The sequence below is a fragment of the Phaenicophaeus curvirostris genome, chromosome 1 (assembly GCF_032191515.1).
Source record: "Phaenicophaeus curvirostris isolate KB17595 chromosome 1, BPBGC_Pcur_1.0, whole genome shotgun sequence".
Lineage (NCBI taxonomy): Eukaryota > Metazoa > Chordata > Aves > Cuculiformes > Cuculidae > Phaenicophaeus > Phaenicophaeus curvirostris.
This window is the reverse complement of record NC_091392.1, coordinates 22,601,343-22,617,337: the sequence shown is the minus strand read 5'-3', so window position 1 is coordinate 22,617,337 and position 15,995 is coordinate 22,601,343. Positions and strand designations below refer to the sequence as shown.

Sequence of the window (15,995 nt, the reverse complement as noted above, 5' to 3'; positions counted from 1 at the left end):
TTTCCAACCTTATGACTCTATGACTCATTATCTAGAACTCTCAAGCTGGCTGTTTTGGTCCATCTCTTTTTAATTAAAATTTGCTTACCAAAAAAGCAACAAGACTTCTGAATATAGCATTTGTGAGAAAATCTAGTTTAGGATTCCCAGTGCTTAACTTTCAAATGGTTGAAAATCCTACTATTTCAAAAGTGCAGAATATGAAAGATGTGGCAGAACAATTTTTTTTACCAAAACACTGCCAACAGTTTAGGCCTATATTTTATAAAATCACTAAAATTTAAATAGCACACAAATAATGTATGCCTTAGAAATTCATAAAGAAAGCAGTTCAGTCTTGGTGACAGGAACTGCTTTAATGACTACTACTTTGACATAATGCATAAATACATTAATGATCATCTATATTAATCATCATATCTAGGATAAACTTTAATTTACTTAAGCATATCCAGACCTGACCAATGTAGAGTATCAATTCATGATGCAGTTTTTATTCATTGTAACACTGAAAAGCTTTAGTCTTTTAAATTTTAGGTTTAAATATTGAGAGTACAAGAAAAGCCAATGGTTGAATCAGGAAAATACATAGTTTTGTAATCAATTTGTGCCCATTACCCCTGACCTGGAAAAAAATATTGCACTGTAACACTAAGATGTTGTCTAATACAAATATACAGATTTTAGTTGCTCCACTGACATTCCACTCCATAGCTTCTCAAAGTAGGCAACATCCAGAGGGGAGAAATCTCTCTTTGATCACTTTACTCATTCATCCACTATCAAAAGAAACGTCCTGCATATTTTTAAATATCTTCTCTGACATGTAAAATGTTTGAAAGCGTTTTTGTTTCCAGTTTACGAACTTATTTCTTCATTACTTCTTTTAAATTATCATCAAAATGTCTTGACTCCTTTCATACTAAAAATTCTGTCCCAGACCTCTAGCCTATTTTTAAGAGCTCTACAGCTTTCAGGAAAGCAATTCAATAAACTACTTTGTCTCTCTGGGCTTCCACCATGGACCATTACCCATTTCCCAAAACCCCTTATGTCATGCTTTGAGCATTCATGAGGCTCAAGTATACCGATACTTCTAACTTTTCCTAGTACATTTAGTGGACTTGAAATCAGCCTTAATATAGGGAAACGCAGTTATAAAACAACAAAAGAAATAAAACATGTAAGAAGGTAAACCTGAATTGTCATGATGACAATTACAAATGATCTTCAAGCAAAACTAAATGCCCTTAGGCATAAGTATGTGGTGAAGCCACTGAGTGGTCTCAAAGGAAAACAGTAGTCAACATTATTTAGTGAACAACGGAACAAATAGGAAAAGTAAATGTAGACTGATTACAGAACAAAATATTTTACAGCTGGAAAATTACTTATGTTATACTCGCAGAACAGATGACGGTCAACAGGAATTCTCCAGGCTTGTAATTTAAAAACAAATCTTTGCTAAAGTGATGAGGAATCACTGGAGTGTAAAACGAACAAAATCCATGGGCAAATGTTGTTTCATTATGGCACTCTAAGTAGATCTCAGATCAAGTTAAGTAGTGATAGTGTAAACTAGTTATATTTTCCACACACAAACTATTTTGAAATTAAATTAAACTTAGGGAAAAAAGCTAATCTGAGACAATGTATATGTCTCACTGTATGTGATGACAATTCCCCCTTAGTAGATTTTGTGTCATTTATAAAGGCCTCGGGGGATTTTTTAAAAAATTGGCAGGGGGTGTGGGGTGGGTGCAGAGAACAGGGAAATGAAGCAGGTGGCTATCGCTTTAAAAATTCTCTGAGGAGTTTAAATAACATCAATAAATAATGGCTGCTAAACAAAAGTAGTTTCTGGGACAAAACCAGAACAGATAAAATGTATTTGGCTTGTTCTAAGCAGTCAAATAAATTCCAATACATTTTGCAGGTGCCTTTGGCGTAGATTTTACAAAATAAGGAACAGAAGGTGAAATGTCACCTCAACAAACTCCATGGAAAATAAACTCCAGTGATTTCTGTGAAGTACAAGTCTATCCTGAATATGCCTATTGCAAAGAAGCTAATCTTGAAGTACTTATAAATAGATTAACAGCAACCTAAACCACCTGAATTAAATATTTTTTTAAACTGAAACTGGTATTATTCACCTCACTCAAAGGAAGAGAAAAGCATGATAGCAAGTAGTGTATGAAGTTGGAATAATAGCATCTCCAAGGTAGTTTTCCATCAAAACTGATTGCTGAATCGCAAAAGCAAAGGCTTATGAAACCACTGCAGTCACAGATCATCTTACAATAATCAAAAAAATGCCTTGCAAAGCAACATATACTAAGCCAATGTACATATTCTTACACTAAGAAGGAACATTTCCTAAAATAAATCTAACTATTGATATGCAGAACAATTAGGATTCAAGATAATATTTTAAACATGAGTACATTAAGCTTAAAACTTGATGACTGTTTATACACACAAAATAATTTCAAGACATAAAGCTGTGCAGTGGTTTGGGTTCCCCCCCGAACTTGAATTATTTTATCACCTGAAAACGCACTGCCCAAGCAGTTGGCAGTAAGTCAGGAGACCACGAAGCCTCACCTCTTCCTCAGATGAGGACTGTTGTCAGCACTGTGTCATATCAGTCTTTGGTTAGATGCAGACTGAAAAATTCCAAGCATGGAAATTCCAGCCTGCCCCCCCCCCCCCCACCAAAACTCCTTTCAATAGCACTACTCTTAGTCCACAACCAACCACATAAACAACCCTTTGCCATACTAAGTTTTATCATCTCTATATCCCCAGCACTTATACTTACTACTAAGCATTTTGATTCTAATGAAAGGTTAAAAAGCGCCCCCCTCCCTCGTTTGTCTCTGTTCCATCACTGCTGAATTAGGAATTGCACAGGGCTAATAGGAGGCTAAAAGTTGGAGTAAGACTTTTGGAGACGTTTCCTACTAGCCCCCTCCAGACTTTGCAACATCAGCATTTCAGTCCTACAATCTGGAAACCTACATTTTTAAATCTAACCTGGAAACAGGAAATGATTCCTTTCCATTTTGTGTCTCATGCTGTGCTCAGGGGTAAGATGGGATGGAAAGTTAAAAAACTCATCATGAACACTCGAGATGTACTTCCATGCTAAAACTAAGCTGCAGACCCAATATTCAAATGATATACGCATCCTACAACAGAACATGCAAACACAGAAATGCTTCAATATATAAAAGAAACCATGATTCATTAAAATTGTTACAGATTTACTTATGTTTTGCTTAAAAATATTCTAGAAAGCTGAACTTGAGTTTTAACAGCATATCAGATCCAGAGATTAATTTATTTGTAAAAGTTTGATTGTCATCACTGATGTCGCTTGTATGAAAAAAAAGCTTCCTGTCAGAAGAAATCATACAAATACATTTGGTATATCTTCTTATATTTTGTAAAGGTTTTCTCACATTAAGTAGGGTAAATCACAGTCTAAAGTTTGGATAATATGATATGCTGATTAAATTTTCTTGTATTTTAATAACGTAATCCTGCTGTATGTGTGCCTCCACCAGTTGAATAAACAGAGAGGTAATAATGAAACAGAGAGGCAATTTGCACTTACTTAGTAAATAATCTCTATCCTTATGTAAATTAAACCATTCTGAATGTGTTTAAATATAACAAGAAAACTGAACTACAAAAAGTACGCACAGACATATTCTAAAAGAAAGTTAATAAGGCTAGTCATATGGAAGTAAAATGAGTTTTTATGAAGACATGAAAAATATGCCTAGATAACAGGACTGTAAATTATACCTTATCCTCTACTATTCATGAGAATTGCTGTCTGCAAAATAAGATTTTCAGAAATGTCTGCAGCGATGGAAATACAAATTAAAGAAGAAAATGAACAATACATAGTACATTTCAGTTTGCCTGAACATATATTTTGTGGGGAATAAAAATAGTTTGCAAAAAGTAATATATATCTAGTAAAGTAAAAAAAAAAACCCAACACTACTTTGGACTGTTTCCTACATATTTAAGAGACGATCAGGTAATTCTATCAAAAGTACTCAGATTAAAATTTCAGAAAACACATTTGCAAAATTCCTTTGAATTACAGAGAAACTATAATTGCCTACAGTCAATATTTGCTGACATTATTTACTATACGACAAATACTTGTTTTTAACTTAAATTTCATGAAAACTTCAGTGCGAGATGAGTGCCTTATGTAATTTTTGAAGGGAAGACAAAAGCAATAGTACTACTTCTGTTTCCGTGAAAAATGTTGTTCTTTGTGTATTAAAGAGTCTCATTTTGTTTTCATGTCTCTCTTGTTTACTAACAGAATTTTTAATGATTTCCACTCTTCAGAGCACGAATTTGAAAACAGTGTCATAGACCTGTTCCTCGACACCCTTATTAGCCAAAAGTCTGAAACCTAACTTTGTTCAAGTTTATATATTTGTACCACACTTACTCAGTTGGGCACCTTGAGTCTGGCAACCCAATTCTCCTAAAGATTAATGCTCACTCAGTATGTCTATGTCTAGGCTCCAGACTTTCCCCTCTCATCCTTATCAACCTGACAGCTATGGTCAGAGCTGCCTAGGAATAAGTAGTGAGCACACACTTCTCCATCTCTCTCGGTGCCTTCCATATTGCATCAAGTAGAAGAATGAGAAGGAATCAACTTTCATGGGAAAAACTGGATTAAACTAAAGGAAGGAATACACAGAGACACGGAAACTGCTAGCAAAGTGCCCAAGTAAGATTGTTTCTAGAAATAATAGCGTTCAGAGTAGGTAACTTAGTGGAACAAATCCCATCTTAAGTATTAACAGGTTAAGGAAAGTGATAAACAAGAGGAGAGATGGGACAAAACTAGTAAGGACAACAGAAAAGCATGTGTGACTGTTCCTTCTGTGTTTTTGTGAAGTCATGCTCCACATACTTGATAGTCCCACTCTGCGGACAGGCAAAGAGCTTACAAACTAGCAAAACATACATCAAACTCATCAACTGACTGACCTATGGAGGAAATAGCCATCTATATCATGGCTATAATGTACTTTTGCTCAAAGAAGCAATGCAGTTATAAATCTGAAGAATTTGAACTAGATGAATATGCAATTGCTACTATGCAAGAAAACTTGTTTTTTCTTGCTGTTTTCCTCCATTTCCTTATTCTAAAGATCTAAGATGCCACATTACTGGGCACTGGAATAGGCTGCCCAGGGAGGTGGTTGAATCACCTTCCCTGGACGTGTTTAAAAGACAGGAGGATGAGGCACTGATGGGCATGGTTTAGTGATTGATAGGAATGGTTGGACTCGATGATCCAGTGGGTCCTTTCCAACCTAGTGATTCTATGATTCTATCTAACCATAAAGCTTAAACACTAGAACTAGAAAACATAATTATTCCAAAGTTAGTAGATGACATAATTACTGTTGTCTGTGTAAACACAGTTCAGCTAATTGTCCATTAATATGATACCCCCCACATAATTACTGTTGTCTGTGTAAACACAGTTCAGCTAATTGTCCATTAATATTATGATACCCCATTCCGTTACCCTATTTTTCTACTGGACGTTTTCCCATGCAGTGCATGACTTGAGAAGTGAAGTGGTGATGAGTTAGTGCTATGCAACAAAGCTGTCATTTTTAAGACACCTACTTCATGTGCTACAGTACCTGGAGCCTATGTATGGAAGAAGTTAAGGAAAGAAAGTAAGAAAGGAGAATAGTATTAAGATTACTCCAACAAAAAGCTAGAGAATTAAGCCTTCGCAATTGCTACAGAGATTGCATTATGCTGAAGAAGTCCTATAAGTAAGATTCATAATGAGACGTCACTCCTTTGGTCTTCATTCTCTAAGTGTTCCCCTTGATTCTATAATGCTGTGTATTCTGGATAAAATCCACCAAAATGTATCTTAGATAACAATTGTATCAGACAACTAAAGTACACTGAACAAGATTAACACCTAAATAAGAACACGCTTCACTTTTCTCCAATTCTCAAACATTAAAATGGAAATCGAATACCAATTCATTTCACTGCGAGCAAGGAAATAAATTCTTGTTTTTGAATCACTCAGAGGTAATAAAGAATTCTAGAGAAAAGAGAATGAGGAAATTAACAATTCTATCATCAATGGCAGAGTTTGAATAACACAAGAAAGGCAGAATACACACCAAAACTCCCAAGTCAGATGAGGACAAAATACTGCAGATTTCATCAGCAGTAGCAGGTTACCTCTTCCCTCTCTTTAACGGCTTAAACGTTAGGCATTAAGTCTAAGATACTAAGGGCAATCACAGTGCGACAAAAAAAAAGAGTTCCAAGAAAACTCTACTGGAGATAACTCTTTCTTTGCCATGAAGATAGAAGGAGGCTAAACAATTAGATCACAGGCCTAGCTTTTATAATGGGGCAGGGATATCCCTCCCACTGTCATCTCTGCAGCGCACTGACTGGCTGAAGGCCCAAATACAGTACTGCAAATCACAAATAACTCATGAAAAATCAGCATAAGAAGTCATAACAATTCACTTCAAGAAATAGTAACAGAAATACAATTAAAACTGGATAATCTTTCAGTTCTGTTACTAAGACACTTAAAATCTTCATTCTCTACAACAAATACCAAGCAAATAAAATTATTCTCTACCCAGAGTAATCACAACAGAATCCTCTCCATTAAGTTCTTACTACCATCAGATCTTGCCAACACCTGTGTTACCATGAAGAGGTAACATTAGCAGAAGGGGAATTCATTAGCAGCTGAGAGCATAGCTGGGAACGGTCATGTTTAAAATGTGCTTGCTATCACTGTCAACTTCTTGGAAGTCTACCAAAAGCGTATCTGAGACAGGGAAATGTGTATGCATACTCTAAGAACTGTGTTTATCTGTACTTATCGGTAAGCACAGCTCTGTCAGGCTATGGCCTCTGCTACTCTTCACTGCTTTCTGTTCAGCAAGCTAGAAGAAGGTGATAAGGCCCAAAGACAAAAGGAGAAGAGCCTGAAAGATGACCTGCAGACAGTGTACTTAGAACTCTAATCAGCGTTGATTTCTTTTTTTTCAACTGAAAACTGTGTTGCACAGTAATCACACATACTATGCTAGCTGTAGGTGATAAAAAAGAAAGAGGTCAACCCCATCAGCAGTTCACCCCCAGCAGCTGGCATCAGGCTTCTATGTCAGACTATGCTCAGATCAGATGTGAAAACTTCCAAAGTAACTGTTTTGTTAGCCTCATGTCGTCAAAATACTTCCATCCAGAAAAAGACAATTTTGTGACTCTAGATCATTCTAACTGAGAAAGTACTTAAACAAGCTGCCAGCATATGCAACTGAGGAAAGAGGGATTGAGCAGCTGGAAGGCAGTGAGGGCTAGAAACCACTTAAAGCAGCTGAGCTGTATGGGAAAAAAAATAAAACCAAAGCGTATGTGGGCAGGAATTAACAGACCTTATTTTATAACACTGAAACCCCATCTCAGAAATGATGGAGGATTGACAATTGATAAGGATTTCGGAATGATCTCCTTAAAAGTTTGATGTCAAATCATGAGAATGGTGAGGTTCCTTACATGTGCTCTATCAAGAGGCTTCCTTAACTTTATATTATAGATAAGTAGTGCAGCTGAGGCACTCTTACGTTTACATAAATGAGGGTGTATACATAAGTCTATTGTATAAAAGTTGTTTTTTCAACCTGTTCTTCGGACACCTCAAAACCACCAATATTAACCTACCACACACACGCAACTTTTCAATCAGGCTCCTTTCTACTTTCTCCTTTTTCACATAAATTTTATAAAAAACTTATTTTGATTTCAGAAGCAATAAACATGTTTCTACTTCCAATGAATTTCAGAAATGAGTATATATTTCAAACACTCACCTTGCTAGATTCAGAGAGAATTTAAAATTTAGTAACTGAAGTCAAATCAATGAACTTCTAAGACTAATAACACATCTCAGGTACTGATTAGCAACACAAGCTTCAAAATCTAACTATAGTTCATTCCACTCTAATTATACACAAAAATCACCTTAAGGAGGCTTTACTAACCCTGAGTGGGTTAGCTGTTTTTTCTTTCAATTGTAAATATTTATAATATACACAAATAACGGAAGACTGTTTCTGAATCTTAACAAGTTCTCTCGTAACAATCTCAGTGGAACAAATCTCAATTACTGGATAAATCTCACCACTTTTTACATTTATTGCCATGGGTATTTTCCTTTGATCTCCTGCTCAGCATATCAAAATGTACATGCTTAGTACTACTGATCTTTAGCCCTTTCATCATCCGTTTGTGCAATCATAAATTTCCTAGATCTCTCGAGTGTTCAAATATGCAAATTTCTTTTTTTTTTTTTTTAACTGGCCTCTTTCAGGACATTTACTTATCTCTCCTAAGATTATTTTAAGCAAAAATAAAATATATTATTATGTATGGTTATCTTGGAAATCAATATGTAACCTGGTAAAATCACGTCCTTGGCACTATCCTACACTTCTTTAAGTATGGTCTAACATTTCAAGACTTCGATTGACTCTCTGTAGTGCGGCTCCTTTTCCCTATAGAGTTGCAGCAGGCAAAAGAAAAACATCCAGCAGCAGCAGCAGCAAAGCTATAAACACTGTTTTCTTCATGGCCTTTGATACAGATAAATATGGGGTAAGGCAGGAAAACATCAAAGCAGCAGCTACAGCATACTGCACACTAGCAACCCAAGACAGATTGCGTTTACTTGAAAAACTTTCTGGCTGATCTGAACTGCTCCACAACAGAAGCTCTGAAGTAATCCCTCAATTCTATTAGATTGAAAAGGAATATATTGTGTACATTTATGTCAGTTAAATTTTGTTCGCTTAGAATTATTACCATGAGATTTCTGTCAATCAATTTAACAAATATTAAAAAAAATAATGCTATTCTAGAGCTGTCATAACCACATCTAGCACTTTAAAAGAGAGGTATCAGCTTACTGCTCTGTTGTTTAAAAAACCTGACAGTTTATTTCCAGTTTTGTGCTATACCATAACAATAGCTTTTTTATCAACTGCTTTACCCAATGCCTCCATGTAATAATTTCAGCACATGAGGAATTAAATTATTTGTACAATTGTCTCACTGAAAGAAAAGCAAGCATAAACACACACACACCCCATCCCACTACACACCTTTATTCTATGAAATCGAACAATATCTCCAACTTTGTAAATTTTTGGTAGGGAATCTAGATTTCCATTAAAAAGAGTGCACGTTAACTTCACATTGGATGGGTCCACAAGTGTTACAACGGAGCAATAATCTGTAAAACATAAAAGCATTTGAATGAATAATAGGCATTATGGAGTTATTAATACACAGATATTAAACTTGGGATGAACAACCATATGGCTAATTTTTTCTCTGCTATGATCTATGTAACTCTTCCAAACTCAATTTAGTTACAGTAGCATAACAACTGAAGTGTGGCCCATCTTGCCTATAATTAATCCAAATAACTGAAAATGAAATGGGTGATTAAGCACAGGTCTGTGAGCCCACAACACACAAAATATTTTGTTCTGTCTGCAGCAAGCATTTTTCAGGTTTCAATTACTTCCTCTACAAAATGGGGAACATATGTACCACCTTGTATAACCATTTTCTACAATTTATTTTTGCACTGTCTTCTGAAGAAGTAATGAGTTCTACAAGCTGTAAAAGCAAATTAAAGCGTAAATTACTTATCTTCCACTTCAACAAAATATGCAAGAGAGATACTGCAAGGATAAAGTCACTTGGTGGTACTCAGACAGTACAGTAACCTGAATGTGCCCTTTGGAAGTTAAATTTCATTAAAAGCATTTCACCTCTGTTAAAAACTTAAAAAGTAAACTCAAAACAAGATACAAATATGACACAGCAAAACGGCCCAGAACAGAGCAGTAGTTGCAGATGACATAAATGAAACCTGTATTTTCTGTTTCAGCTTACAGAACCATGTGGGTTCAGATACCTTACAAATTTAAAATGCATTTGTTACTTCACAGTATGGAAATGGGTTAACCTGCATGGGAACTTTTCAAACATCCCAAATAAAGCTGGCTGTATGTTTAGATCCTCAAACATCCACATATCTTGTCCGAGTTGCATTTAAGCAAGAAGACAAGAGTGCTTTTTGTTTTGGATACTTATCATGTAGCACTTAAGTGAAATAGTTCACAGTTCAACTACAACTTTCTCAGCAGATCAGTAGAGCAATAACGTCATATTATTTTTACCTCGATACATTTACATAAACAAAAATTTGGCTTTTATAAAGAGTAAGCAAAGTCCTTAGCTGAAAGCACAAATTTTAAGCATTTAATTAACAGTACCCAATGATTCACAATTTAAAATTCTTAAGTTCAAACTCTTGCAATGTGGTTTTCCATTCAAGCATGCCACTCTTAAAAATCATAATGAGAAAGCACAAACCCAGTAATAATAAAATAAATTTTTAATAAATAGAGTAAAATAATGACAACAACAATAATAACAATAATAATAATAACGTAGAATAAATTTTAAATGAAGTAATTTTGTACTGTTCCATGCTGGTATAACACAGATGTATTGTTTCCTCTTAGATTTTTCTACAGTATGAAAAGAATGGCAACATCTAAACTGTAATGCAGACTGCCACCATGAAATAAAAGATTCTGCTGTCTGCTAGGTTTCTGGATGGAAAACTGGTTGGATGGCCGGGCCCAGAGAGTGGTGGGAAATGGTGTGAAATCCAGCTGGAGGCCAGTGACAAGTGGGGTTCCCCAGGGCTCAGTGCTGGGTCCAGCCCTGTTCAATGTCTTCATCAATGACCTGGATGAAGGCATCGAGTGCACCCTTAGCAAGTTTGCAGACGACACTAAGCTGGGTGGAAGTGTTGATCTGCTGGAGGGTAGGGAGGCTCTGCAAAGGGATCTGAACAGGCTGGACCGCTGGGCTGAGTCCAATGGCATGGGGTTTAACAAGGCCAAGTGTCAGGTCCTGCACTTGGGGCACAACAACCCTGTGCAGTGCTACAGACTAGGAGAAGTCTGTCTAGAAAGCTGCCTGGAGGAGAGGGACCTGGGGGTGTTGGTTGACAGCTGACTGAACATGAGCCAGCAGTGTGCCCAGGTGGCCATGAAGGCCAATGGCATCTTGGCTTGTATCAGAAACGGCGTGACCAGCAGGTCCAGGGAGGTTATTCTCCCTCTGTACTCGGCACTGGTGAGACTGCTCCTCGAATACTGTGTTCAGTTCTGGGCCCCTCACCACAAGAAGGATGTTGAGGCTCTGGAGCGAGTCCAGAAAAGAGCAACAAAGCTGGTGAAAGGGCTGGAGAGCAGCCCTTAAGAGGAACTGCTGAGAGAGCTGGGGTTGTTTAGCCTGGAGAAGAGGAGGCTGAGGGGAGACCTCATTGTTCTCTACAACTACCTGAAAGGAGGTTGTAGAGAGGAGGGAGCTGGGAGGGGACAGGACAAGAGGAAACGGCCTCAAGCTCCGCCAGGGGAGGTTTAGGCTGGACATTAGGAAAAACTTCTTCACAGAAAGGGTCATTGGGCACTGGAAGAGGCTGCCCAGGGAGGTGGTTGATTCACCTTCCCTGGAGGTGTTTAAGGCACGGGTGGACGAGGTGCTAAGGGGAATGGTTTACTGTTTGATAGGAACGGTTGGACTCGATGATCCGGTGGGTCTCTTCCAATCTGGTTATTCTATGATTCTATTCATTCTGACTAAAAATTTATAAAACACTAAACATGAACTATCCCAAGTACTTTGGGCAACTCTCCAATATTCTAATACTGCCTACTTTAACTCACATTTTTGCTTTCACAATCCTATTTTCAGAATGCAGGTTTTCATTGTAAAAGTTACTCATAATGCAGACCTGCATACAAAACGCAGATATTTCACCAAGAAGTAGGAACAAAATCTTACTGTACAGAACCCACATACTTCTGCTACAACCTTACTATTGTGGACCCCCATTTAAACTAAAAGTTCATTACTAATTTTCATGTCGCATTTGGGTAACAGCAAACAACAGAATCTCAACACTGTAAAAAGAAATGAGTTAGAAATCTTAAAAACAGACTTGGATGAAGACTTGCATCTTGCGTTCTTTTGAGATACCAAGAACGGGAACATTGTTCAAGGTATAAAACTCTCTAAATAAAGTAACACAAAGACACAATCTGTGAGCATGAAAGATTTCACTGTTGCATGTATGCTGGGACAAGCGGCTGATGCCTTGGCATACCCACGATATCAGCAGCAAGCAGAGAGCAAATGGCCAGTGTTCTCATGCTTGCTAGCTTGCTGAGACCTTGGAATCTTTACTAAGACCCGTAAGTTAATAGGAAAAGAATGCATTAGACAGAAAACACGAAGATAAGGAGCACATCTGTGGTAAATAGTTGGTTGCACTCTATCACTCTAACTGCGGGATTCTCATCGGTGGAAATTCACTGGGTAGCTGCTGACTGGGTACAGAAACACTATATACGGTTTTGCATCCACTCAATAAAGCGATCTCGTTTGTCGCCTCATGGACGGGGTCCGTGCCTTAATTGCTACAACAATCATAATTCACCAGGCATCGAGTCAACAGTAAAGGAAGTAAAAATAACAAACAATGAATATACCCGTTTATGAATTCTACTGCTGATACACCAACAAACTATAGAACTGACTATTTTAAACTGAAATTTGAAACAAATGACCAGAAGCTTCTTGTTTGACAACTTGAGTTTTCTCAACTTCTATCAGAGAGAGATTAAACACTGGAAGAATATACATGAAGTTCAAGATCAAAGCAACTGTGGCTTGTTAGACCACACAACCGCATATACACCCACAAAAGGGCTGAAGCCTACTGAGAAACTCACATGAGAGCAGATGGCACCACTAAGGAGGAAGGTGGTAAGTGAAGTGTTGAAAGAAGAGATCTGGTGAAGGTTTGTCAAGAAAAATAATATTACTTTTCGTACAGACATAAAAAGCTATAGTATTTCTATGGAAACACCAATGTTCTTCCCGCCCAAGATTTTTTACACAGATTCAATAATGACAGATTCTTATCTATGGCACTCAGAAGTTGCTAAGCACAGTTCTTCTGTACATTCTCTCCAAAAGCACAAGGTAAAGTGTTACATAGCACCTATTCTGACATTTTATGCTGGGATAAGCAGACATGAATAGTGTAGTCAGTGGCTGACAAAAATGCAAGCATTTATTACTGTAATCCAAAGGTGGATCGCTTTATTTCTTCGGGTATGAATTCTAATGGTTAAGTTAACAAGTCAGCTGCAAAGCGATATAACCAATATGAGCAATTAAGAAGAAAAAAAACATGTGTTACAGATTTTAAAATAGTTTGAGGATATAACATTAGAATGCATTGATAAATCCAACATAGGAATGAAGGGTGAAAAAACATTCCACGTAAAAATTGTGGTTGTTCTTTGATGCTGTGATTATATAGCCTAGTCAGCTTCATGCGTGTGCAGCTGCCTATTCAAGCAGGAAAAAGTTAACATGCTCCCTCCATTTTCTGTGCAATTAGCATACTCAAAACGCTAATAATCATCCTAGTCAAAGTAGTATAAAATATTATATTTGCATTATATACGCAGGGCACACTTTCTACTTAATATATGTTCTTTCTCTGTGATTTTGGACTTACATTCTCAACTGTTACCTCAAAACATAATTTCTACAATAAACCTAATTAAAATAGAGCTCTTTAAGAACAAAGACTAAAGACCGATTTTCTTTTTAATAAATCCTCATCTAGCAAGCCCTTTCGAAGGTTAAAAGTAAAAAGCTACTTGACTTCCCCTCTCTAGCTGGAATGTGAAAATTGCTTTCTGCTTTCTATAGCAGCATTATAGTTCAGTGATTGAATTCACTTGTCTGCAAAAATAACAAGTCAAATTCTAAACAGAATCGCTGAATTTAAATAGTCCCAGTGTCAATGGAAATGATCTAATAGATGTCATTACTCAAAAATTTGAGTTTTTGAAATATACTTTCCAATGAAGATAAATATGTTACAAAGCTAAAAATAATAACAAAAATGTAATGGAAGTATACATACTGAAGCATATTTTCCTTTACTAGACACATTTAAACCACTGATAAACTTTTATAAGAAATGAGAAATTTTACAACCAGTAATTTTTCCATGCAATAATCTGTCTTAAAAGGAGGATAGAATGGATGCAAAGTTCAGCAAATTTACATACAAAAAAAGAAAATTTTTACTTTCATACCAGACTGACTCAGTAAAAGCACTGTATTTAGGCTGATACTACACAGAAGTCCAAACGGCACCTATGCTTTTTAAAATACATTATTATGAAGAGCTATTCCCACACAGGATTAGCATCACCTGAGGGTCCAACAACAACAGAGATCTTTAAGGACACTTGTAACACCTCAGAATTGATGTTCATGAAAACAAGGAGAGTGACGTTTGATTTAAATGGAAGTAGAGCGATGCACTTGTTTTATACGCTTCATACATACTTTCAGACCAGTCCTTACTGTTCTTTAAAAATATGATTACTTTAGCTTGCTACTTAGTTACTTTTTTTATTTCAGCTCATTAAAAAAACCCCACAATTGTTTGGTAAAGCAGCTTTTTAAGAAAAGAAATTTATGCAACAAAGGATTTCATTATTACTGCAAGGACTAGCTTAAAATCAATAAAATTCCAAGTCAAGATTAGAAGGTTAGGTTAACTACATAGAAAATGCTGATGTCCAAGCCTCTAGGTCCTGACTTTCAACAGTTTGAAACATGAATATTTTGCAGACCTGTAACAGTCACTGCAACTTCCTCCACTGTGATGACAATTTATATTTATTGTTCAGATTACAGCTTTTTCCATTCTTTTATGGAATTTCCATTTCTTTTATGGAACGTTACACGGTTCAATAGCATGCTCAGAAAGTCAGCATCTCTCCACATCGTGTAGATACATAAAACAAACAAAAAAAACCCCAAACCCCATAGCTTCACTTACTAATTTTTTTCGGTCATCATATGAAAACAAAAATTGCTACAAAAACTTTTCAGATTAGTAGCTACTGAAGTTGTAGGAAGACATTTATAACTTACTGATTAAATATTTATTTTAGTTTTACTGAGGACTCCAGCAGTTCCTAAGAAATATGCCTGTGTAAATTTTTAAGGTAGAAAGCATTAATCTAATTACAAATCCCCTTTCAGGCAGTCACATATGTATTCCTGATTAAGATTTAATTGGGAAATCCACTATCCCAAATCAATAACATCCCCCTGCAAAGAGATAAAAATGTTGGCAATGTTGTTGGCAATGAGGGACTCTAACTAGAGAGCGCCTTCTGTTTCTTATATTTCAATGTGCACAGAAAAAGAGATTATTGTAGCAAATTCGCTCTTCAAAACTAAACCAAACATACTGTTTTCAAGAATTACTCAGGCCACTAAATACACAAGTATTTGCACTAAAACCAAGCAGTTGAAACAGCTAGTTTATCAAATATGTTCACTATAATGTAGGGAAAAAAATACAAAACACACACTCCTATCTGTACATACAAACACAGATATTGCGAAGCCCAAACCAAAACCTCTGAAGAAACTAACTGAAGATGTTTTACTACAGCTTGTTATTTCTAACATGGTGATACACTTAATTGATGCAAACATTTCAGCAACTACCAGAAGCATCTGGCTAAACAGATGCTTTAATGCCATCACTTGCAAATTATAGATATAAGTAACTGTCTTGAGATTTCTTTCAATTAACTATTTATTTAACTGTTTATTTTTTTATTTGCCTTTTAAATTTTTTTAAACTTTTATTTATCTTCAATGTTAGATGACAGGAAAGTGTGATTATTTAAAAAAGAAACATACAAACCACTGTGATTAGAAGAGAAAAGAACATTATTCTCACT

The 15,995-nt window shown here is 36.2% G+C and overlaps 1 protein-coding gene across 1 annotated transcript in view; it reads right to left on the bottom strand.

Annotated features, from left to right (window-relative positions):
- The window catches only part of POT1 (protection of telomeres 1), a 60,210-nt gene that overhangs the window by 25,131 nt on the left and 19,084 nt on the right, over nucleotides 1-15,995 (bottom strand). The window contains exon 7 of the mRNA XM_069850730.1: nucleotides 9,216-9,346. Coding sequence (XP_069706831.1) covers nucleotides 9,216-9,346 — 131 coding nt within the window. The remainder of the gene's footprint in view (nucleotides 1-9,215; nucleotides 9,347-15,995) is intronic.